Source organism: Peromyscus maniculatus, chromosome 10, assembly GCF_049852395.1.
Source record: "Peromyscus maniculatus bairdii isolate BWxNUB_F1_BW_parent chromosome 10, HU_Pman_BW_mat_3.1, whole genome shotgun sequence".
Classification (NCBI taxonomy): domain Eukaryota; kingdom Metazoa; phylum Chordata; class Mammalia; order Rodentia; family Cricetidae; genus Peromyscus; species Peromyscus maniculatus.
In genome coordinates this window covers 4061408-4086176 of record NC_134861.1, presented here as the reverse complement: position 1 = coordinate 4086176, position 24769 = coordinate 4061408, and the positions used below count along the sequence as shown (strand labels likewise).

The following is a 24769-nucleotide window of genomic DNA, read 5'->3' as shown; positions in this document are numbered from 1 at the left end:
ATGCCATTATTGTAGGTACCTCTACAGGACAAAAGGTCTAAAGGCACCAGGACAGCACAAGTACTCGAACTGTGCCTTGCTTCTGCTGCCACTCTGTCACTTGGGTCTGATAGGGTCTGGATCCCACTGTGTCCTTCGGCCTGCAGTCTTCCCTGGTGACCCTTCACAATAAGCTTGCACGAAACTTTGGGAAATATAGATATCTATCCTTCATATCATGATTGTCTGGGTCCAACTGTACTGCTGTCACATAGCACCCTAGACAGGGCAATTTATAAACAACAGATATGGACTGAGAAATCCCAAATCAAGGTGCTCTGAGGATGCCTGATGTGTACTTCATACCTAGATTCTCCCACTCGTTATTATTCCTCATTATTCTGCTGCTGGCTTATCAGAATTTAGCTAGTACTACTTGGTTTTGCCTTTCCTAAATACGTATTCGGTGATTCTCATAGAAAATACATCAGCTACACACATCTTGTTGGTGCATATTGGAGGGCATCGGCATGGCCAGTAGAGGAAAGTGACTGTAGACTGTTGGTACAAGCCCCTTTGCCCTGTCACTTAATGTTAAATTAGTATCATGTTTTTAAATTATGTTAAAATGTTATCATTAAATGTTAAAAATTATCATCATGTTTTTAATATATGTTTCCTGGAATCCATTTCTGTGATAACAATAGAAACTTGGGCTGGAGAGAGGGCTCAGTGGTTAAGAACCCTTGGTGCTCTTGCAGAAGACCCGAGTTCGTTCCTAGCACCCACATTGCCAGCTCACAACCAACACCCTCTTCTGGCCTCTGCAGGTTCCCATAATGCACATGTGTATTTAACAGGTGGAAACTTACACACATACCACATACAAAAATGAAGGTAACTTTGAAAGAAAGAAACTACTTGTTCAGTAGACGCACGAGTGGCTGCTGTGTAGGAAGTAGTTGGGGCTGCTGGCAGAGTGATGTGGATGAGCTTCTTGGGGCCCATTCTCCATGGGCCTTATGTGCCATGTCTTCCCTTTTAGTAAGAGCCTTGCTGTTATCACTGCAGCCACACGTCCCTCTCTCAGCTGCCTGTCCAACCATGTGCAGCCTGACAAAGCAGCAGCACACATAGGTCTTGGCGGAGCACAGCTACCACATCTGCTTATTGCTCTGCTATAGAATCTGTTGTCACTGAACCTAGAGGCCAGAACAGGTATACAGCATGGGTGGCCATAGCCTGGGCCATGCTGATGACTTAGGATCATCCAGAGAACAGGAACAATGAGCACTTAGTCCCCCTGTGTGAGCACACTCTTCAAAGCAGGCATCTTCTGGGTGCTGTCAGGCCTGTGTCCTTGTGGGAGGTCCATTTTCCTTCATGGGGGGGCTTCAGTGGCTTGATTTTCCTTGTAACTGTGGTTTTGTGCTCAGGCCCAGGTTCCTCGGGCAAAATGTAAATCAAATGCATCAGGCAAATAATGGTGATTTTTAAAGAACAACCCCAAGGCAGAATGGCGAATGGCTCCAGTTCCCAGCTCTGTGTACACAGGCGCCTTCCTTGAAGGCAATTGTCTTCTGAGAGGCTTTTAGCCTGTCCTGTGTTGTGACAGATGGTGTTGCACCGCTGCATTGCTTCTGGGGAAACCTGAGCAAAGGTCTGTTCGCCTCAGATAGGCCACTGATGGTCCAAGTCCAGCTTGTAAACCAGTATATTGATTGGCTTTCCTCACAGCAGCATGGGTGAAGGCTTACTTACTGGAGCTGAGTGACTTCAAAACAGCTGCATACTAAAAACTCCTCCCATGGCATGGGTAATAACACCCCAAAAGCTGCATAAATGGAGACATGGCACTCTTCTCCCTCTTCAATTAGCCTTCTTCCCAAGCAAGACCAAGTGCAGCTGGGCAGGATTATATGCAGTGTGCTAAGTTTCGGGTTTCTGGCCTTTGCTACCCCTGCTATGAGAGAACATAGTTCTGTGCTTGTGAGAGTCTTGTGTGAATCCAGCTTGTCTGATTTCAAGATGACATGACTATGTCATGTCCAGAGGACAGTGTTCCACAACGTACATCCAAACTGTCACTTTTCTTTACTCACTGTTAGATCTGCAGCCTTCAACAACATATCCTGGTGTTAGCTTGCAGAAGTGTGGTCAGAGGCCTAAGGTTGTACTATCCTTAGGAAGGACATATGATGTCATGGGGACACACAGGGAAGGGGGTGAGAAGGAAACAACCGGCAAAGACCAAGACCATTAAATACAGACTCCCCTGGAGAGGGTTGGGTGGCCTCTTCTTTGTTTTTGGTTTGTTTGACTGATTGACTTTTGAGACAGGGTTTCTCTGTGATAGCTCTGGCTATCCTGGAACTCACTCTGTAGATCAGGCTAGCCTTGAACTCAGAGACCCACTGGCCTCTGCCTCACAAGTGCTGGGATTAAAGGTATGCGCCACCACTACCCAGCAACCAGATGGCCTCTTCTGTCATGAGACAAATGAGTTCTCAGCCAGCCTTTCCTGGTAGGGTATCTGGTAGGACACAGTCAGCCCCTGAAGTGCCCCCTGGGTTGCATCACACAACAGCAGTCTTCACTGCTGAAGGAGTCCTATGTCAAGGTGTGTGCTGGGTGTCTAGGCGTAAATTCAGCTGCCACATTTAGAATACCCAGAGAAAATGATACCTTGTCAGTCCAGGTTAGCACAAATTAATATCAGCTTCACAACTACCAACAAGCTTTGCTAGGAGGAGCCAGACCAAGGTTCATTATAGTGAAGAGAGACACAAGACAAAATCAGCTGAGGGAGAAGGTTCCTGGGTAAAGCCTAGAAAACCAGGTGTGAATACTGTTCCAGAATAGTCATACAGAACACAACTCATCCATCTAGTAGGTAGACAAGGAGTAGACCACACAGGGCAGCAGAGCTCAGAATCCAGGGTTGTCAGTGAAGGCAGGTTACAGAGCACCCTCTGCCCAGCACGTACTACAACTCCAAAAGGAGAGGCAAGTGTGAGCACAAATCACGTTTTCTACGTAAGGTAAATCTGCTCTCAAGTTCAAGTTTGTAGACTGGATCAGCACTTACACCAACCTCTCCTGCATGGATTTGAGCCCCTGTGTGGACTCTGCTGTGTACTGGACTACAGCCAGGCTCTTTCAGCTTCAGGGAAACAGGCCATTGGCAGTCAGCCATCGGTCTGTCTCCAGCAACTCATGTCTGTGCTTGTTGTATACAGGATAAAACTGTGGCAGAACCAGTCAGCCGCCTACTGGAGAGCACACTCAGGAGCAGCCACCTCCCCAGCCAGATCGGAGCCCTGCACGGCATCCTCTACGTGTTGGAGTGTGACCTCCTGGATGACACTGCAAAGCAGCTCATTCCAGTTGTTAGTGACTATCTCCTGTCCAACCTCAGAGGAATAGCTCAGTGAGTGGAGATGGCTGGGTGGGCTGCCGGCTTTGGTGTGGTCTTAACAGCAACAAAACCAAACAAAAAAGTCCTGTTTGACTTTCAAAGTATATGCTAGAACTGGTATGGTAGCACATGCTTTTAATCCCAGCATTTGAGAGAGGTTGAGGCAGGAAAATCAGCATAAGCTTGAAACCAGCCAGGGCTACAGATGAGATCCTGTTTCAAAAACAATAACACAGTGCGTGCCAGGTCCTGGTAGGTGACAGGCAGGGAACCCAGGAGGTTAACCTTTTTTTAGGGCACAAGTATATGTCAGAAGCTTTCTTAGATTTCTCTTAGCAAGAAGAAAAGTCCTTCCTCGGCATCACTCTCCTATGGCACCTAGCACAGTGATGTGGACAGCAATCTTGTCTTCTCTTTAGTTTCTGATCAGCCCCATGTTTCCTGTGAGGCCCTTTATTCCTGCTCTGATCTCTACCTCCCCTCAAGATGCCTTACATGCTGGTCCTTTTGAAAACAAGTTGAGCCCCATCACAGCTCTATTTTAGAAGCAGAGGAAGGTGCTGTGACCTGATGGAGCACACCTGGACGCTCTGAGTTTGGGACATGAGTTAGGGGTGAGAAGGGACTTGGAGGAAAAGCCAGCTGTTCTGTGACAGGATTGTTGATTGAGAAATGGAGAGTAAAGTTAAATGAAAGGTTTGGAGATGGTGAGGTCTTAGGCTGATAGACATAGCTGCTGTGAGGAGGCAGCATTCTGACAGGTGAGCAGAAGTACATTTCAGGGGCCCAGCAGGCAGCGGCAAGTTGAGCTGGGACAGAGATAGCGGCTTGTAGGAAGGCGCTTTCTTCCCTGTCGTCCTTGCTGAATAGTAGCTTCCATGTGTGCAAGGTAAGCCAGCAGCCACTCATTGTCCTGAGGTTCCAGATCCTGGCCTGGAGCACATTTGGCAGGTTACGTGAAAGCACAATCTGCTGAGGAATGAAGAGGACATAGGGGACTGGGGCGGGTGTGGGGAGCTTGCAGTGCCCAGTCAGATAATAAGAAGACCATGCTCAGTGCTTTGGGCAAAGGGTCCCATGTAACATACAGAAGTGGTGGCCAGTTCCTAGGAGAGACAGTATCATTTCAACATGTCTGAAAGGGTAGAAGGGTGTGTGGCTCCTTTGTTTATGGTGGCATTGGTCTAACTCATATGCTAGCCAGGTCCCTACTGTTGCCACTGGCAACGGGTACCAACTGGAGATCCCATGAGGTAGAGTGTTACAAGTTGGCACATGCCACACGTGGAGCAAACAGACACCCTGAGGAAGCATCTTGAACATGAAGAATCTGCAGGAAGAGTGAAGTGGCCTATGAAGAGGTACAGCATTGGGATGGTGTGCCAAGCTGAGACCAAGCAGCTCTGGAAACAGTGTAGTCACTAGGCCAACCAGGTGAAAAGGCCTGGAGAAGCTGGCATGGCCCAGGGCTCTATACTCAGTAGATGTGGATGGATATGCTTTAAAACTGTCCCCACTGCAGACAGCCAGGGGCTGCTGTATGTGATTGGGTATGATTACTGTCTCCCATTCTCAGCTGCGTGAACATTCACAGCCAGCAGCACGTGCTGGTGATGTGCGCCACTGCATTCTATCTGATGGAAAACTACCCTCTGGATGTGGGACCAGAATTTTCAGCATCTGTGATACAGGTGAGGGGGCTCTGGATGGGTTCTGTTGGACACAGGCAGGTTTCCTTGTGGACTGAACCAGTGGGTCATTGTGCTTTTGAGGATAAGAACAAGCCTTTCTCCTTGTCTAGATGTGTGGAGTGATGCTGTCTGGAAGCGAGGAGTCCACCCCCTCCATCATTTACCACTGTGCCCTCCGGGGTCTGGAGCGTCTCCTACTGTCTGAGCAGCTCTCTCGGTTAGATACAGAGTCTTTGGTCAAGCTAAGCGTGGACAGAGTGAATGTACAAAGCCCACACCGGGCCATGGCAGCCCTAGGCCTGATGCTCACCTGCATGTACACAGGTGAGCAAGTTGTAAGGGTCATAGACTTACCCAGTGCCACTGTGCCTGGCCTAGCTTCTAGGAAGTGAAGCAGGAACATACTCAGCGACACAAGCTAGACCTCATGGTGTGGCAGCCTTAGTGTGGCCCTAAACCAGTCCTGTCACCTTTCCAGAAATTCTAGGGCTCAAGGCAGCTCACATGATACCACCATGTATAGGTATCAGAGCTGCCTCTGACCAACGCATCCCTGAGAGTTGTAAGAAAGTTGAGCTGGGTCCTACCTTGCTAGGGACTTTAATCACCTGTTTTTGAAGGATCTCTGCCTATCTGGTTAAGATCTATATGAGCCCCTGACTGCTGATTTCAAGACTCTTGGGTTTCAATCCTATAGCCTTCTGAGTGTTTCTGTTTCAGGAAAAGAAAAGGCCAGTCCGGGCAGAGCCTCTGACCCCAGCCCTGCTACTCCTGACAGCGAGTCTGTGATCGTTGCTATGGAGCGGGTATCTGTTCTCTTTGATAGGTAAGAAATGTAGCACAACCCCACCTCTATTCTCGGTAGTCATTGACTATCCTAGGGCCAAAGCCAGAGCAGTTGCTTCTGTGTCTATTTGTTTATCCTCTTAAACTTTAAAATGCATCTTGTAGCCATTTCTCCAATGCACATATATTCACAGAGCACCAATTGTAGCCAGGCTCAGGGACAGCTGGGCCCATGCCCACTACAGCCACGCCACTGCCCTCATGAATCCCACAGTCCACTGCTAAGGAAATAAACACGCCTGGGAGTGTGCCCAAGTGCTGTGGTAGGGCTCCGGCCACATCCACAGGAAGGCACCCTTGGTTGGCAGAGACACTGCTAAGTTTCGGAGTCACTTATGTGCTTCTCAGTGAACACCACAGTTGTGTGTGCATTAGTGGGGTAGTTATAGGTCAGATCTCTTTCAGGATGTGGCTAAGGGCAAGTGTTGAATGTTGAGAGAAGACTCAACAGGAACATAGATGGGGTCCTTGTTTGATAGAAAGAGAAACTCCTGGTTGACAGTAGTGCTCTGATATGAGGACATGTAGCAGTGAAAAGTTCTTAGAGCATTTTGCTGTGGAAAGTCTCCTCTGTAATGTCACCATCCCACCCTATTCCTGCTATTCCTTTACAGGGACCTTCCTGCAACCCTGCATTATTCTCCTCATTGTGGCAAAGATCACCCTGTGCTCAGATCAGTTAGGGCAGCAAAAGAAATGCCTGGGGGTCACCTTTGGCTTTTAAAGCTCATACCCTAATTGTGGTCTGAGCCCCACTTGGAGCATCCCTGTGGGTCAAGGGCCTCTGAGCCTCAGTCCATGTTGGCTCTGTGGGCAGGACTGAGAGACCAGGAACCAGGGTGAAACTCAGATCAGCTCCCCTCCTTACAGGATCCGCAAGGGGTTTCCCTGTGAAGCCAGGGTTGTGGCAAGGATCCTGCCTCAGTTCCTCGACGACTTCTTCCCACCTCAGGATGTCATGAACAAAGTCATTGGAGAGTTTCTGTCCAACCAGCAGCCATACCCACAGTTCATGGCCACTGTAGTATACAAGGTGAGGGTGTCCATGTGTGGGACAAGACAGAGCAGGGGGACGAAGGTGGATCCAATCCCACACTTCTGGTAGGCCTGTCATTGGGCCTAGATTCAGCCTGTAAAGTGGGTGGCAGCTGTGGCCCTGGTCCCCCACCCCACCCCACAGCCTGACCCTGTGCTCAGGACTCTCTCCTCCCCAGGTTTTTCAGACTCTGCACAGTGCTGGGCAGTCATCCATGGTTAGGGACTGGGTCATGCTGTCCCTGTCCAACTTCACACAAAGAACTCCAGTTGCCATGGCCATGTGGAGCCTCTCCTGCTTCCTTGTCAGCGCGTCTACCAGCCCATGGGTTTCAGCGATGTATCCTTCTGTGGGTCTTTGACCATATTTCAGCCTCCACCAGCCCTTCCGTATTCTCTTAGCATCAGGTTTCATTGAATGTTTTGAAACTGAACTCTACAGAACCCCACAGGTAGCAAGGTGATGCTTACCCTTCCCCCAAATATTGGTGCAGTGAGGACCAGCCTCCAGCAGCTCAGGGTCTGACGGGGAGACTACAGAGTTGGCGGACTATCAGTTAGCTTGACTTTTCTATCTGAGGGAGTAAAACTTAATTCTCTAGGCCAACAAGGGGGCTAAACTTAACTCTCTGAGGCCGGAAAAAACCCATTCAACAGGTCTTTCTCTGTTCTCTCTCTTACCTCTTTTCTTTATTTTTCCTTTACAGCTTATATATCCCAACAAAATGTTTTGGGCTATGTAAAAGTTACAATGTAGTTACACTCTATTTTTCAAGTGAATGATTATAATGAATACAGATTTAAAAATAAAAGTTTCCCATTACCCTTACATGATTAAACAAATCATCCCGAGAATCCATACATTCACATCTAAGTAACATGTTATAGAGTAACAGAGTGTGAGCAAGCAGGGCATTTTTCTCAGTCAGTTCTTTTGCTGGCAGGCTGCATTTTGTGGTTTCAAAGAAAGGATCAATCACTTTATTACTTATCTCAAAAAGTAATCTTATAAGGAATCTTGAAAGAATTACAAACCTAAACTTTTATATATGAAAAACAATCAGTCATCTCTACTCAGGGTGCATACTCACTCATCAACATTTTTTTTTATATCAGGAAACTGAGCGTAGAAATGGGCACCAGGAATTAATCATCTTCGATCATCAACCAATCCTAGCAAGAAAGACACGTCAGCTAATAATAATTGGGCTGCTTTGTTCTTGTTCCCTGACCTTAACGAGTCCCTCGCTCAGGTTTGTGCCTTTCTAAAACTTTAGATTGTTTCCTTGGGTTTTTCACCTCAAAGCTATTCACAAAAACGTCTCAATCTAACCTTAAGTCATTTCCAACGCTTTGTTTCAGCTGTGATGCACTCTGAAACCTGTGGACACATCTCCCAACATTAAGAGTTTGAGCTAGCTGGGCTACTGGGACTCAGTTGTTTTTCTTAATCATTAACCTATGGCTCCTCAACAGAAACTCATGTGTTCTGGCTGTGTGACACTTCCTTGTTTTATTTTTTAACCTCTGCAGCCTCTGCTTTATCAGAGGCAGGGGGACAACATTTTATCCTACCTTTACCTGTGTTAACTTTTCCACTAAACTAACCTCTATCATAATCCTTTGCTATGTTTATTAAAAACCCTCAATCATCAAAATTCTATTTAAACTGACACTATTATTGTATAAAATCATTGCTTCCGTTAAACAGTACAGCTTAGGAGGAAATCACCTTCATAATACTTCACAGGTAAAAGTGCCTAATAGAACAGGATATTTCCAAGACTTCATTAAGGGCTGTGGGGATCTCCCCATGCCCATTCACACCATGCCAGATACCAGAGAAAAAACATGCAAAGACACAGCAGGAGCAAGAGACATTCTGGGGTGAGGCTCTCAGGGCCTTGCTTATCTGAGATTCATGCATTGGAGCTTTGCTTCCTGGTGGGCCACCTGCTGCTCCTCTGAGAGGGTCACCGGCACCTAAAGGTATACAGCTTGGACAGGGACACAAAACAGAAGGTGTAGCCATTTGCCAGTGGGGGCTGCCCAGTGGTGGGTTTGTGGTAGGAGGGCCACTGCTGAAGGCTAGGAGGGGAGCACGGGGAGGCAGGGCAGCTCAGGCCAGCCGCTGGCCCTGCGGCTGCCGTGTCCTGTGGCATGCTCTATCCCCCTGAGCTTCTCTCGGGGCTGCTTCTCATTAGCTCTCATCTTTATGCTGTGGTCACCCTCCTGGGGAAAGTCATAAATAAAGCTGTAGTTCCCGCCCCAACACTGCTGCCAGGAGTTTCCTCTTTTGGCAACCTCCCCCACAGTAGACCACGAGAGCTACTGAGCAGCAAAGTTGTCTTAGTGGTGACAGCACAGCCTCATCCCAAGTGCTGGGAAAGCCTTGAGGCAGGGTGCTAGCTCTACCCTCGCTGCACTGGAGCAGTGTGAGCAGGAACACCAGCCACTGGCACTGTGGGGAGCCCAGCGCAGGTAAGTGCTGCTGCACAGAGCACTGGGAACCAGCACCCTCTCCCTCTCCGCACTGCACTGCCGGGCTCCCACTTTCTGGGCCTCTCTACTTTCCCACCCCTGCCCTCCCTCCTGGGCAGATAGACTGCAGCTGGGAGAGGGTTGCAAGCAGCAGCTGCTGCTGATGTGCCTAGGCTGCCCTCTGTCCTGGTTGCCCTTGATCCCCCCTTGGCCCGTTGCTGGACATAGTTAGGAAGGGATCATCTTGGGGAGGCTGTCTTCCTACCCTTGCTCTTGTTCCCCTTAACTCTTCTACCAGCCTTCCACACGTCATCAGCAGGATGGGCAAACTGGAGCAGGTGGATGTGAACCTTTTCTGCCTGGTTGCCACAGACTTCTACAGACACCAGATAGAGGAGGAATTCGACCGCAGGGCTTTCCAGTCTGTGTTTGAGGTGGTGGCGGCACCAGGAAGTCCGTACCACCGGCTGCTCGCTTGTTTGCGAAATGTCCACAAGGTCACCACCTGCTGAGTAGTACCTGTGGTTACGAGAGGCTGAGAGGAGGCAGCTGCTGGGGCCAGAGCCTCAGGAGCCTATGCCAAGCTTCTGCTGGGCTGCCTTGGTCACGCAGGCTTCCACTTGTGTCAAGTGGACAGCCAGGCAATGGCAGGAGTGCTTTGCATTGTGGGCTATGCAGGGAACATGCACTATGTTGGGGTTGAGCCTGAGTCCTGGGTCCTGACCTCACTGCGGCTGGTGGCAGTGCTAGGTTGACCAGGCGTTTGTCTTTTTCCTAGTGTTCCCCTGGCCATGGTAGCCAGGTTGCAGCTGCACTGGTGTGTGGAGCAGAAGTTCTAGCTCTTGCCAGATGGTTCTGAGCCCTCCTGCCCCACTGGGCTGGAGAGCTCCCACCTGAATTTCCCCAGCAGGGTATACCTGCCACACCAGTGTCTGGACACAAAATGAGTGGTGTGTGGGGGCTGGGAACTGGGCTGCCAGGTGTCCAGCATCGTTTTCCCTTTCTCTGTTTTCTTCTCAGGAGTTAAAATTTAATTATATCAGTAAAGAGATTAATTTTAATGTAACTTTTTATGCCCGTGTAAAGTGTGTGACTTGCAAGGCCTGTGCTGCATGTGATGTAGTTTGTGGAAGTGGATGGACCTTCTGGCCACTGCTCCCTATCCTGTAGCTACTCAGTCTAGTCAGGCAGGTCCCTTGTGTAGCCCAATACCTGATGGCACTTGCACCTCACACGTCTCCCTTTTCTTATGCATCACATTTAACCAGCACACAGAGAGGTGTTCATGTCAACCGCCCTGAGAATCCCACCTGTGGCCCAGCCGAGGGGCCGAGGAGAGCTGCTTTCCACTGTTAGGGTTGTACAAGGCTTGCCTTGATGCAGACCCCTCCTCAGGCCTGACTGTCAAGCCGTCTACTCAACAGTGACAATGCAGTCTCCTAGTCCCTCAGCCTAGCCAGAAACAGCCTCTGTTGCACCCAAAGAGGTTACCCCAATAACCTCATCTCTGCTCCCAGCTGACTGGGCTGTAGCCTGTCCGGGAACCGACTAGCCATAGTGGATGCTGTCCTTGTATCTTCTGCATGGCGGGGACCTGAGGAGTGCTGGTCTGATAACCCCACAGGTGTCTCTGAGCTGTGGTTTGTTGGTTTGTCTCAGTTTCTCTTGGTCAAGGGAAAGCTTGGTATCCTAGCAACTGTTAAGAATGGACCCCCCCCCCCCTTTTTTTTGCCCCTTCCCATCTTGCTTCTGTCAGCCCGGGAGAGTACAGACCTGTGCGTATCAGAGCCCCGGGAGGGTTCAGCCTGACAAGATGAGGACCGGAGGGGAGGTTCAGTATCAGGTCAGCCTGTGGCCTGGGGACAGCCCCCCATACTTGTCAGAGCTGCCTCTTCTTCCCAAGGCCCAGGCCCAGAGTAGCCAGGTCATGTTAATGCAGATTAGCCCTGGACATGGGCTGCCCTCATTTCCGGCTGGGTTTGGGAGCTCTGTTTGGCTGTATGACAGGGTAGGTTCTCTGCTGCTCAGCTAAGTCATGTCCGTGTGGAGTGGGGGAAGAGGTCACTTGGAGCTGTCTTGAGGCTACACAGGAAGAAAGAGCTTGTAGCCTATCGCATTAATTAACTGTGCTTCAGTCCACCGAGGGCTGCCTTGAGACCTTGGGCTCCCTCTGTCTTCACATCATGACACTTGAAAGGCAGCTGCGGTGCAAGGCTCCTGCTATCCACAGGGCATGGGAGCCTCACGCCTGGTCTGGTTCCTTTTCTGTCTGCCCTGGCAGAGGCCACCCCAAGCCACCCCAGACCATCCTGGTGTCATGGAAGCGTGAACAGTGGATGTGGATCAGATCTTTCAAGAGGGAAGCTACTGAATTTTAATGAAAGAAAGTCTCCAGTGCCCCTCTGCTGACTTAGGGCTCCCACTTCTTACCCTAGACTTTCCCACTAGAAGTGCTTGGGGGCCACGTGGAAGTTCACGGATTGCTGCTGCCACACCCCCAGGTTGGCTCAACAGCTCTGAGATGGTCATGTTGCAGGCCTGATTACTGCTTACGGTAGACGTTTATAAGAAAAAATGAACGTAAAATCTGGAGCCATTCCCCTGGGGATTCATATCAGTGAGTTCAACCTGGAGTTCAGTTGGTCTCTTGTTCACAGTATGATCAGAAACAGTTCTTAATATGAGGCTAGAAGAGTTTCTGCCACAAAGCTGTTCTCTTCTGATGGGCGCCACAGCCTAGAGATGCACCTAGGCACAGGCAGGCATGCATTTGTGTATATGTATACCCAGAGTTGTATTTGTGTACACACACACACATGCACACACTTCTCAAGACATATGTAAGATGCCTGACCATTCTTCCTGGAAGCTGCCGTTTTTGGACCTGCCACATACAGTCAGCTCTGTGACTCTAGCATTTGAGAATGGGACTCAATTTAAAATTAAAAAAAAAAAAAAAAAAAAAGGCCGTAGCTCATTAAAGTACCACTGGAGATATTGCCCCACCTGACTGACTGCAGGAGGGACCAAGACTTTTTATCCAATTCCTCAAAATTTATGGACTTCCAAGCTTTATTTTAAAACATTATTTTGATTGTGGGGTTTTGGGGGCAAGAGGTGGGATGTTGTTTTCCTGCTGGTACTGTCAGGAAAGATTTTAATGAAACCAGGGTAGAACTATTTGGCAATGCACTTCAGCATGTTTCTTCTCCAAAATGTGCCTCCTTCCTACTGCTGGCCCCCATGACATGTAGGTGACTTTGCAACTGCCAAGTGCCCTTTATTCTCTCATTTTTCTCTGCACATGTACCCTTCGAGAGGGAAGAGTTAGAGTGGACCCACCTCCAGCCCTATGGAATGTAGTGCCAGAGAAGGCACTAACCCTGATAGGCCCCTCCCCTGACAGGAAGCACCTTTGGGTAAGGCAGCTCTGCTTTCGGCCCGTGGGGTGGGTCTTACCCAGCAATAGCAGCGTGGCTCACAGCCTCCCTCTGTGGGGCTGCAGATGTAGTCTCCTCTTGCCGCCTTCCCCACACAGTCTCACCTGGGTTTACACCATTCCATCATCCTTCCATCAACACTGAGCACTAAGGTCATAGCTGCTGCCAGGGCAGGCAGGAAGCTGTCTTCTGGGGGTTGGTATATGGGAACAGAAGGCACTAAGGGCTGCTGAGGCTGGGTGGGGAGCTCAGGATTGTCACAGGTTGGAAGAGAACTGTTCCTCCATGGGTCTGGAGCTTCCAGGAAAGAAGAACCCACACTGAGCAGTGTGACAACTAAAGATAATCTGAAGGTTCAGGGCGACCCCTCTGTGTGCTTGTCACGCTTTAGTGCCATCAAAGGAACTGCTTCCGTCAGTGTTTCTGGAAACACCCTCTGCCACAAGTTGGGTGTAAGGTGATGGTGGCAAAGACCTATCTGCAGAGGTTTGGCTGCGTTCTAGGGGCTCCTGTGTGTCACAGGCTCCACTGGGAAGGAGGGCTGTGATGGGTGTGCCCCGGAGCCCAGCCCAGACCTGGCTGTCCACTTCCAAGAGGAAGGACTGACATGAAATGTATATTTAAAAGTTTTAAATTGCAGATATTGTACATTTGAATTAAAGAAGCAATTAAACTACCCATTGTTACTGTCTGAGGCTTGTTTTACTTCTAAGAATCTCCTTTCTAGCATTTGAGGAAAGCATCCTGCTCATGTCCAGTGGGCAAGTATACCACTCAGCAAGCTGCCTTGACACCGTAAAGGTCGGCAATATTAGGTATGAAATGAGCCTAGGTACCTGGAGTTGGGACCAGGCCTAGGGGTATTCACAAAGCCTACTGAAGTGGCCTTCCTGTCTGGTGTGCCAAATTCTGATTGTTATTGGCATTTTAAGCCATTGTGCAAGGTCTTAGATACTATTTCAGCTTCCACACGTTGCTCCAGGGTACTAGAGGGGTGGTAAGGCTCCATCCTCACGTAGGACACACAGTTTGGCTTTGGAGTCTGTATAGTCTCCAACTCTTCTTCCTTTCTGGTCGTACACCTGGTCCAGGTGGAATCCCTCCACCCCCTCAACACAACTGGTCTTCCCACCTTTGTCCTAGGCTGGCTGCTGTGTCTGCAATGCCTACCGTATCCTGTGTGGCTTGCAAATCCTTTTGCCTTGTCTAAAGCGTCCATCTAACCAGGTCCCTTCCCTTGTATCTGGGCTGAGCCTGAAGTGCAGGCATTTTATTTACCAGCCTGCAGGGTAAGGGGCTGTTTGTTGAACACTTTGTGAAGGCCCGTCAAGTTCCAGTTGAGAGGCACTTGTCTACTCAGTCCCTCAGCCCCCCAGACACTGAAGTCAGTGGCAGGATCACTCTCAGAGCCTTAGTAACTCAAGCATTTGATGGTGTAGGTGTTGCTTCAACTCCTGAGTCTGTCTCAGCAGCCCTCGGAGACTGTGGTGACCTTGCCCTTAATTGAGTTTTGGTCACCAGAGAAATGAAGCACCCTTCCCTCCCGGTGGATAGCCAGACATTTGACACAACAGGCGTAGGAGGAATTTTCAGAAAGGATGAGATAAGCCTGCCTGGGATGTCTGCAGCATGTTATTTCTTCTAGCCACCACAGCAGAACCCCGCTCCTCACCAGAGCAAGTCTTGCCCTCCCCCTTTGCCTGGGGAATATAGGAGCACAAGACTTGAGGTCCCCCCCCCTCTGCCTTTCATTGTGGTTGGTATTTGTTTCCAACTTTACCAAAAACACTCTGAAGGAGTTTCTTGAAGAAGGCGCCTAATGCTGTATTGGATGAGGAAGCCAGGGTGAGTATGTGTGCCATGGAGTAGGTTCCAGGTTCTCTGAAGATACACTGGGGCTTCCTAGGGCGTGGGCCTTTCCTCCATAGGAGGTTATATAGCTCAACCAAATCTGGAAAACCAACTTGGGCAGCCCAGGGAAGGCTCATGGGCAGATGTGGACCCAACACTGGAGAATCCCAGACCTTCCTGGAATCTACACACATCCTTGGCTCTGAAGCCTGAGTCTCAGCTCCTAAGTATCTCCCTCCATGCTGTGGTCCTGGAGGGGATGCCCGCTTCATTTTAAGCTGGGAGTGGGTGTTTGGGGTATGGTTGGAGAGGGGAGGGCTGTCCACAAAGACAGTGAGTCACATCTGGGCACCTCAATGCTACATAATGGCAATGTTCAGTATTGCAATCTAGGTACCTAGCTAGGCTTCTATCCCGGGAATTGCTGGCACAGGCCAGTTCTAAGGTAGGTCAGAACCCCCCCTTACTACCCACCACTGAGATAGGCCACACCTCACTTGGCTCCCAGAGCAGTCCAGGCTCTTTAGTGCCCCAAGACTTCCCATACCAGGCTCTACGACCTCTCAGTCAAGGCTGCACTCGGGCACTGCCACATACATGTGCACACGTTTCCTATACTTCCAGGCCTTTGTCACATCTTCAACCCCTACATTCTTCCCACCAGTACAGGCTGTTCACAGCCCCTTGCTTTGAAAAGTGTCCTGGCATCCCCCATAGCTGCCCACTTTCTGCTCTGGTCTCTATTTGTATAGGCTGACCTTGGCTACCATCACCCTAGTTGAGGCTGCCTTCCTACAGCCTGAACAGTTCCCGTCAATCCAAGTCTCAGGTTAGCCCCAGACTTGTTATTTAGAGGGAAAACAGACCCAGAGAGCCTCAGTAGGTCTCACCAGCTCACAGCAGGCCAGTTTGACCCCATTGTGCCTGGCCTCTAAGGGACACTTGCTAAAGCTGACCTGCCCCCTTTCCCTTCAGGTGCTTCTGGGGGCCTAGTCCTCAGCCTTCTGCCTTCTCATCCCGTGACAACTGAGGGTCCTAGCAGGCCATGCAGCTGTGCCAAGGTATGGAACCCTGTAGCCATATGACTGTAGGGCCCTGAGTAATGGCAATAGAATCCATTAGCCAACAGCTAGCTCCTGGCCAGGCTTTGAACTCTCCAGAGGCTCTAAGGAGGTTTGTGGGAGGGGCTAGGAGATGGAAGATGGGGACCCTATGACCTCCCCACATCCCTAAAGAGTTTATGGTTCTTTGGCCAGCATTTTGCTAGCTCCTGTTATTCTAGTACAGGGATGAAGAAACTGAGGCTGGGGCCCATTGCTAAGGTCACGCAGAGTCAGAGCTAGATTCAAAATCTAGCATCTTGAAACTGGGAGTGGTGACACACATTTTTAATCCCAGTACTCAGAAGGCAGAGACAGGTAAATTCAGAATCCTTGGGCCCCAGTTCGTGCTTGCCTGTCTTTCCCTGTTTGCTAGAGGTGCTGTCTGTGGAAAGGCAATAAGGCAGGTACCTAGTTACTCCACCCTACAAGGATCGATCTTTTGAGCCTAAAGAACGGGGGCTTCCTGGAGGAGGCACTTTCTAGGTACTCTATACTGCTGGGAGCTCTGAGAACCAGACCCAGTTCCTACACTCAGCGCTAGGGGGCAGCAGTGAACCAGCTGGCCAGTAGCGTGTCTGACTCTTGACAGTGAGAGCACAGTGAGTCCGGACCTTCTGAGGACCCCTTTAGGAGAAATAGAACAATGATGGGTATTTGCAAACAAACCTAGGGGTGTCTGTAAAACTCCGCAGTAGGAAGGAGTCCTTAGGTGACTCCCAGGGTCGAGAGAGGAAGGAGTTCAGCCAGTATGTCGTAGCTTTTAGCAAGGCCGGACACTGACCTGAACCTATGAAGTGATACACAAGACTTCCAGGGGCTGCCTCTCTTTTCCTTCCACTTTAAATTCTGGACTGGAGCTCAGGTCACTCCCCCACCACCCGACAAAGTCCTAACTGTGCTCTTTACAATGGACACAGGAAGCCCAGAGACCGTTTTCTCCTGGCTGAGCTCTTCCTGCCTTTGATCTGTCAGGGAGCGGACTGATAGACGCTCTTCCTCTGCTGACCAGAGAGTTTGAGCCTAGTTGCTTAGGAACCCGGCTCGACCCTGTACCTAGCACAAGCTTGTGCAGCTGAGGGCCTTAGGTTCCATGGAGTCACATTCGGTTCTCACCTCCCAGATGTTAGATGTTGATGCCCTGTGATGGCCTTCCCTCTGCAGACTCCACATCTTCCACTCCTGCTTTCCTGCTGGTTCCTCGGCCTGAGGTCCCTGCCTAGCACCGTGGGCTTATTAATCCCCCACCTTGATATTTTTTGCCTCTCTCCACCCCAGCATTGCTATATTTCTTGGGGACTAGCCCCAGGCTGTGCCCTGCCTCAGGCCATTGAAGTTGCCCTCTGGCCGCTGCCAATTTTCCCTGCTGGGCCTCCTCAGCTCAGCTCAGTTAGCCTCTTCCCTCAGTGCTATGCTCCTGCTTCCATCCATGATGAAGGTCAGTGTCTGTGCCCTTCTGGCCTGCATGGCTAAGCAAGGCCTCGTTATGACTAGCCTGCCTTCCCAACACCCACACAACCTGAGACCCAGGGTGTTTGGTGAGTGGAGCAAGAGCAGCAAAGAGTCAATGATGATGAGGCAGGGCCTCAGGAGGCCCGACCTCAGTAAAGCTTGACAGGCTCTGAGAGAGAGACCTCTCAGCAAGGACCCCACCACATCAACAGTCATCAGTGTAGCATTGGGGCCTCCATCTCCCTTGGGACCTTGCACCTTGGGTCTCAGCACACTGCCCATCTTGGGCCTCCTCAAACTCTGGCCTATATGAACCAGGTAGGGCTGAGGTGGGGACTGCCTGGGTCCCCCATGCAGAAGCCTTTCAGGCCCAGCTGAAGCAAGTCTCCTCTGAGGCCCAGAGGGCCAGCAGGGTGGGAGGAGGGCTGGGAGCCACAGTGGGTTTGGGCACAGCCTCTCGCTGCAATATTGATGGCCCGTCAGTGCAGCCCTGATTCCTGTGCTTTCAGTTAAAAGGTTTCTGTTGTTGTAGCTTATGCAGTTGCTCTGTTGCTATGGAAACATGACATCAAAATGACGTTTCCCGTTTAAAAGCTTTTAACTAAATTCCTGCCTGTCAGATGTAGGCCCCATTTTGAGCGTGGAGCTGCCTCGAGCGAGCGAGTGAACCAGTGCACTGCCTCTCGCCCATGGTGCGCTGGCCAGGCCTGAGGCCCTGCCTGAGTGCCATCCTTAACCCTGCAGGTGCCTCCAGCATGGCAGCAGCCGAAGTGCCCGGCTACCTTGTGTCTCCTCAGACAGAGAAGCATCGGCGGGCCCGCAACTGGACAGATGCGGAGATGCGTGGCCTCATGCTGGTCTGGGAGGAGTTCTTCGATGAGCTCAAGCAGACCAAGCGCAATGCCAAGGTGTACGAGAAGATGGCCAGCAAGCTCTTCGAGATGACTGGGGAGCGCCGGCTAGGCGAGGAGATCAAGATCAAAATCACCAACATGACCTTTCAGTACAGGTGGGCACGCAGGATGGTTCTGGGAGGGTCCAGCCAGGCTGCTCTACTCTTGGCCACTCTGTGGTCTGAGGCAGGGAGGGTGTGTGTGGCCTGGGATGGATGGTCCACCTGTAGGTTAGAGCCCCACTGGGCAAGATGGCCTTCTAAAACCATTTATGTAGCCTCCCGTTGGGAAGATGGGGAAACTGAGGCCCAGAAGCAAAAAAAACTGGTCCTGAACTCTCAAGTAGCAAGGCTGACAATGTCTCCCTCTCAACTTCCTGGGACCAGGACTGGAGCTGCAGCATCATGAGGATGGTTCTAACGTTGGCATTAGACCTGCCTCCTGCCTGCCCTGATGGCCTCAGAGGTGTGTGTCACACAGGCAGCAGCAGCACGCCTCGCTTCCTGAACTGGGACTCCAGGGTACCAGTTGGTCTAGCTTCTGCCTGCCTGTCACAGCCCCTGAGTTGGGCAGGATATGGGCGTTCCTTGTTTCATGACGGGAAACTGAAGCTGTGGTGAAAAGGAGGCTTGACTCCCAGGCCTGGCTCACCTTGATGTCTTGGGACTTTGAGTGCTAAGTGAGTCCCCGCCGTGTGCCTAGGGCCAGCCTCAGGGTTGGTGAGAGGGGTGTTTGGGGGCTGCCCAGACAGCACGAAACTCTGCCCTGGGAACTCCCCATCTGGGTCTCTGACTCGGCTGCGTCTCAGTTTGACTGTCCTAGCGTGCAGCTCAAGGAGGAGAGCCTGGAGGGAACTGACGCTAAGGCCTGGAACATCTCTGGCATCCAGGAGGGAACCGCTGCGGTGGGCCTGACTGATCTGGAAAGAGCCAAAGACAGGGCAGGGATCATGGATGGGGTGCAGATTGTGGGCTTTGGAGGCATTGAGAAAGTAGTGGGTGGGACGAAGGTCGTGGTATAAAGTGAAGGTCATGTGCATGAGGCTCTTAGGAGGGGGAGGTGTAGGAGTTGGAGACTATTGAAAGAGGACAGTTGTTAAGAATTCTTCCCCAAAGACAGACTGGACAGGCTGGGCCTAGGAGCCTGTCCAGATGGGAGGTACTATCCCAGGGGGCTCACAAACATACTAGTAGTTGATCTGGTGAGTTGGGCAGATGAGGAGGCTGGTGCAGACCTTGCCAGGCAAGTGTATCTGTGAGGTGCTCAGCCAGACTCCATGAAAGAGGGGTACCCTCATGGGTGAAGAGATGCCTCAAGAAGGAGAAGGGAACCCTGCCTGGCCCATGAACTCTGTGCCCCGGGAGACGTGGAGGCCCAACAAGACCTTGGACAGACCATGAAGCCCAGAAGCTCCATTTCTAACTGCTGATTTGACTTCTAAGGGCCGTGGAAGAAGCAGAGGGGTCTCAAGCCTGGCCTGTCCATGGCTCATTTCTGACCCCCAGTGCTGACCCCAGCAGAGCCTGCAAGCCAAGACCCACAGCTCTAACAGCTGCTTAGGCCTCCTGGCATCAGCCATTTAGTGTAACTGATATTCAGTGTCAGCCTGTCTCGTGAAGAGAGAGCTGAGAGGCCAGTCTAGTGCCCACATGAGCAGACATGAGCACATGAAGAGGAGAGCAGCCATGGCCTGGCTTGCTCACCCCCACACCTAGTCCAGTTCTGGGTGAAGAAGGAGTTTCTGGGGGAGCTGGGAAGCACTGCTGGCTGTTTTCCTTAGCCTTCCTCTCCTTGACTGGGTGGCGCATAGTGTCTAACTGGGTTATCCATTATTTATCTTGAAAGCCTCCCTTGGAGTCCTAGGGGAGGGATGCTGTCTCCACTCCTAGAGGTGGTTGTGAGCCAAGGAGACCCAGGAGATGAGGATGCCTGGGAGTAACAGCCACTGCAGTCTGGAGTAGGAGGCGTAGCCCTTCAGTTTATAAAGCACATGCCGACCGTGGCTTCTCAGAGCTGACCAGTTCTTTATCCATCCGTTCCTAATCCCTCACAGCAGAGTCTTGTCTTACTTTTTTCCAGGAGCTGTTTATGTATTAAGGTTTGAGCTTAAAGGAAATCTGAACAGGTAGCTTAGCTAGGTTTCATGGGACGTGATTTGTTGGAGTACCACATGAAGCCCCTTCCCTAGAGCCAGGCTTTCCCCAAGGAGTGGAGCTTAGGGGAGCGGAGAAAACTAGAGAGGGAGTTCGCTGGAAAGCAGGAGCCTGGGTAGAAGGTGACGTGGCCCCAGTGGTAAGAAACTTCTCTTCCCCTGGGCCCCCAGGTGCCTTGATGGTCCCCTGCTATTCATCCGGAGCACTCTGTGCCCTGTCCTGTGTGACCTGCCTCTGCTCTCTAATGCTGTCACACCGTGTGGTGGAGCCCCCCAGGCCCTTGATGCTGTTCCCCAAAGCCAGCCTCTGCTGTGGCTGACCACAGCCTGTCCTGAGAAGCAACCCCTTGTCATTGGCTGGGCCTGTGTTGGGGGTTCATTCAGCCAGCTCTCCTCAGGGACCTGTGAGACTAGGGTCCGCCCTAGCAGAGAACCCCATATGGGCCCAAGGTGGCCCTGAGGGCTGTAATGTCCCTGCCCACCCTGCCTGTAGCCTCTTTCTATGCGGACCAGAACTGTCGCGCTAGCCTGTGTCCTGTCTCCACAGTCCTCCCTTCCCAGGGGGTGGCTGAGGACAGGGATGTGACAGTCCTCTCAGTGAGACAGGACCCATCCATGGGAGAAGATAGGGCATAGGGTCTTGAGGGCATTGGCCACGGCGATCAGACCTTTGGCGCTGACACTTAGTAGAGAGGGGATGTTGAGCAATGTGAGAGAGCACTGGCCACCCAGCCCCACGGTCTCCGGGCGGGCTGTGGGTGTGAGAGCTAGCTCAGGCTTGGCTCAGGGGTGGAACGGTAGAAGCATTTCAGTGGTGCGGCCTAACATACCTTCCTGGTCGGTTCAGCTGAGGACGACATTGGAGCCTGGCCTCCTGTTTACCAGACATTATTTTTATAAACCCTTCCCTTTAGCTCTGTGGAGGGCTTACTTTTTCATCCCCATTTTACCAATGTAAAACATGAAGGATCAGAGAGGTTAACGAACCTGTCCAAGATCACACTGTGTGTGCAAGATACAGGCTCAGAGCTGTGAGTGTTGTTTTCCTGTGGCCTGCTGTTCCCTCTCCTGGTGGCAGCTTTGTAGAATGCAGCTGCTGCATGGCAATTTCTTCTACGTCGGTATCTCATGCACAGTCTTATCGCTGCAGGTTAATTCATAGAAAAAGCACCTCAGTTGATTGCAGGGAGTTTCGAATCCACAGAAGAGCGGAGACTACAGGAACCAGCCTCAAGCTCCGTGCACCTATGGGTGCCCTTGCTCATGCTTGGGTTTCCATCCTGACACCCAAAGGCTATGCAGGCCCCAGCGCCTCTCTCCCTTCTGTCCAGGGTCGGGGGCCCTAGAGCCTGGCTCGTTTTGCCAAGGAAGCCAGTGCTGGCTGAAAGTGGCTCCCGCCTACGTCAGCATGGCTCCCCCTGGGGACCCACACCCCTCGCGTGCCTGCCACTCTGCCCAGGGGCCAGGCAGGACGGGCTGCACCTGCTGTTTCTCACCTTGGCTCTTGTGTCTCTCGTTTCAGGAAATTAAAATGCATGACAGATAGCGAGTCCGTCCCGCCGGACTGGCCCTATTACCTAGCCATTGATAGGATTCTGGCCAAGGTCCCCGAGTCCTGTGAGGGCAAACTGCCGGATGGCCAGCAGCCGGGGCCCTCCACGTCCCAGACCGAGGCGTCCATGTCACCGTCCGCTAAGTCTACCCCTCTGTACTTACCGTATACCCAGTGCTCCTATGAAGGCCGCTTCGAGGACGATCGCTCCGACAGCTCCTCCAGCTTACTGTCCCTTAAGTTCAGGTAGTGTGTGTTTGCCCTACCTCTCCTGACCCACCACTGCCTTGACTTCCCTCCCCTGCCCCATCCCCAAATGGGGCCAAGGCTCCAGTGCTTGGAGCTAGGGGCTGGCGGTGGCTCAGTGGCATGCTGTGGTGTCCTCTGCCCTGACCGGTTGCACGGGCGATAGCTGTGTGCCTTGTCCAGGGCCAGGTCAGCCTCAGGGCAGCAGGAGTTCTCGTGCCAGTGGACAGGTGGGGCTTGTCCAAGGCTCCATCACCTCTTACCTGCAGGGAAAGTTCTTTGACCTCTCTGACCTCTGTCTCCCACCGTAAAATGGGGATAAATCAGTACTCCTCAAGGAGAAAAGACACAGGGCCAGGCGCCAAGCATTCCCTCCCTGCCTGCCAAGCCCCAACATGGGCCCCACCTCAGTAACAGATCCTCTCAACATGGAGCTATAGTCTGCGCCTCCTGAGCAGTGAGCGGGCCATATGTTATCTGTCTTCTCTGTCATCACACTCTAGGCCTATAGTAGTCACACACCTGTGCCTGCAAGATACTCATAGAGCCTCTGAGAGTTGGGGGGGGGCAAGGAGGAGACACCGTATGGCGTTGGACTGTGGAGTCCAGAGCAGACACTTCTGAGGAGGAGATATTTAGGATGGGTTTGCAAGGTAAAAGAGGAGGCAGGCAGTTAAAGAATCTAGGAAATGTGACTTCGAGTTATGGGCCTTCAAGCCTGTCTCACAGAAGGTAGTGTAGGGAAGGTGTCTCCATGGCGGTCTCTGAACCTAGTGTCCCTAGGGTGGGAAACATCTGCTAAATTCACCCAGAAAGCCCTTCCCCAGAGGGAATTTCTCACTGAAGGGCCCAGACAAAATCTGTCTTTACTAGAGCCAGGCCAAGCGAGCAGAGAAGCCTGAGATTTATGGCCAATTGTTCCCATGGCTTACCAAGCCCAATTCCCAGGCACAGCTGCCTGGGGCTTTGTCCCCAAGACTGGCTGATCACCCACTCTGTCAGAACACTGAGCCCAGGCCAGGCACTGGCAGCTACCAGAATAGGCCTTGGGGTCTGGCAGGCATTGACAACTCCTTGCTGTCCAGCAACCCTGGGGCATCTCCTGGGGAGGAACCCAAATGGTCGGTCAGTCTGTCTGTCTGTCTGTCTGTCTGTCTGTCTGTCTGTCTGTCTGTCTCTCTCTCTCTCTCTCACACACACACACACACACACACACACACACACACACACACACACTCACACTCCACCCCACCAAAGGCATACTTGGAAGCCAGGCTTAGGGTGGGCCTTCATTCTGAACCCATTTCTTCATCTGTCACAGGCCAGTGGGGGCTACAGATTTCACTTACTTAAGAGTACCAAGTGCCACAGCATCTTCCAGCCTTGCTGCTCCCTGGAGTGGGCTCTTCACCCTGGAGTACCCTCCTCCAGCTCAGTGGGATTGGGGTGTTGTCAGGGTCGTGTGCCCACAAGGTCCACACTCTGGGATGTGGATGGTCTTGGGGCTGCCTGCCTGCTCCTCCCACCAGCCAGCACTGGCTGTCACCTGCTGCTCTCTCTGCTGAGTGAGCCCCAACCCTCCTCACCCCTGTGAGCCGCGACCTGAGTCAGATAGGGGCCTCAGTGTCCTAGTTTGTCCAGTGGGGTGTTTGGGAAGGTCTGAAGGCCCCCCTGTCCCAGGCCTGTAACCAGCTCACGTCTCCTCCACAGGTCAGAGGAACGTCCTGTGAAGAAACGCAAGGTACGGAGCTGTCACCTACAGAAAAAGAAGCTGCGGCTGCTGGAGGCCATGCTGGAAGAACAGCGCCGGCTGAGCCGCGCCATGGAGGAGACATGCCGAGAGGTGCGCCGTGTGCTGGACCAGCAGAACATCCTGCAGGTTCAGAGTCTGCAGCTTCAGGAGCGCATGATGAGCCTGCTGGAGAAGATCATCGCCAAGTCCAACGTCTAGGTCATGGCCAGGATGCCAGGTGCCACATAGTCCCATCTGGAGGCTCAGGGCCCCGCCCACCCAGGCTCAGGGCCCCGCCCACCCAGGCAGGGTTCCAGAAAGGGGACAGGTTTCAACCTGGCCCCTGTGCTTCTCTGAAGGGCTTTCCAGGACTCCAGTGGCCTTGGGAGACCTTGGAACCCCCATGTCCAGCATTAATGCCAGGGACTCTAGGGCGACTCCTAGTGAGAAGATCCCAGCATCTACTCTCCAGTAAAGTCACTACCATGATACTTGAAACGGCTTTTGATATTAAACATACTTTCCATTGTTGCCTGGAAGCTGACTTCGCTCTCTCTGGTGTGAAGGGGAAAGGGAAGTGCTGGCTGGGACAATTCTCCTCTGCAGACAAAAGCAAATGCCATAGGTCGGGGCAGGCTGTAGGGGTCTTTCCTCCACAGGCTCTGTAGCATCTGCCCTCATTACCCAGTTATCACCATACTAACCCATACTAAGGCCACCCCTTAGTCATCAGTGTGGAGCTTCACACTAGCCCAGGATCCGTGCCGACTCGTGCTCATGCTCTCCGAAGGCCTGTTGATCTGGGTCCTGGGAGCCGTGGCATGCTCAGTGAGGCACAGGTCTTGGCTTTATGGAGCTCTACTTCAGTCAGCAGAGAAATAGTAGCCAATGACGGTGAGTG

At 51.8% G+C, this 24769-nt stretch overlaps 2 protein-coding genes across 7 annotated transcripts in view; both read left to right on the top strand.

Annotated features, from left to right (window-relative positions):
- Htt (huntingtin) overlaps window positions 1–10516 on the top strand; it is a 131804-nt gene extending 121288 nt beyond the window's left edge. For all 4 annotated transcript variants that reach the window (XR_013043097.1, XM_016004012.3, XM_016004014.3 and 1 more), the window contains 7 exons: window positions 3219–3409; window positions 4974–5088; window positions 5199–5412; window positions 5809–5914; window positions 6805–6967; window positions 7149–7309; window positions 9749–10516. Coding sequence is in view for 3 of the 4 variants with exons in the window: in XM_016004012.3 (XP_015859498.1) it covers window positions 3219–3409; window positions 4974–5088; window positions 5199–5412; window positions 5809–5914; window positions 6805–6967; window positions 7149–7309; window positions 9749–9962 (1164 nt within the window). In the remaining variant the exon portion in view is untranslated. The remainder of the gene's footprint in view (window positions 1–3218; window positions 3410–4973; window positions 5089–5198; window positions 5413–5808; window positions 5915–6804; window positions 6968–7148; window positions 7310–9748) is intronic.
- A 5126-nt stretch (window positions 10517–15642) lies between these two features.
- Msantd1 (Myb/SANT DNA binding domain containing 1) lies at window positions 15643–24407 on the top strand. Of its 3 annotated transcripts, XM_016004015.3 has the most exons (4): window positions 15643–15802; window positions 18038–18302; window positions 21861–22136; window positions 23847–24407. In XM_016004015.3, the coding sequence occupies exons 1-4, from the start codon at window positions 15787–15789 to the stop codon at window positions 24085–24087; spliced, it is 798 nt and encodes a 265-aa protein (XP_015859501.1). In that variant the 5' UTR covers window positions 15643–15786; the 3' UTR covers window positions 24088–24407. The 3 variants fall into 3 exon arrangements, with proteins under 3 accessions (XP_015859501.1, XP_006985635.1, XP_015859504.1); XM_006985573.4 differs by lacking the exon at window positions 15643–15802 and having other exon boundaries at window positions 17858–18302; XM_016004018.3 differs by lacking the exons at window positions 15643–15802; window positions 21861–22136 and having other exon boundaries at window positions 17866–18302; window positions 23847–24203.
- Window positions 24408–24769: the final 362 nt, after the last annotated feature.

Coding starts and splice junctions, on each gene's coding strand:
- Msantd1 (XM_006985573.4), top strand. CDS start 17,983: ATGGTGCGCTGGCCAGGCCTGAGGCCCTGCCTGAGTGCCATCCTTAAC. Junction 18,303..21,860: donor AACATGACCTTTCAGTACAG/GTGGGCACGCAG, acceptor CTCTCGTTTCAG/GAAATTAAAATGCATGACAG. Junction 22,137..23,846: donor TTACTGTCCCTTAAGTTCAG/GTAGTGTGTGTT, acceptor TCTCCTCCACAG/GTCAGAGGAACGTCCTGTGA.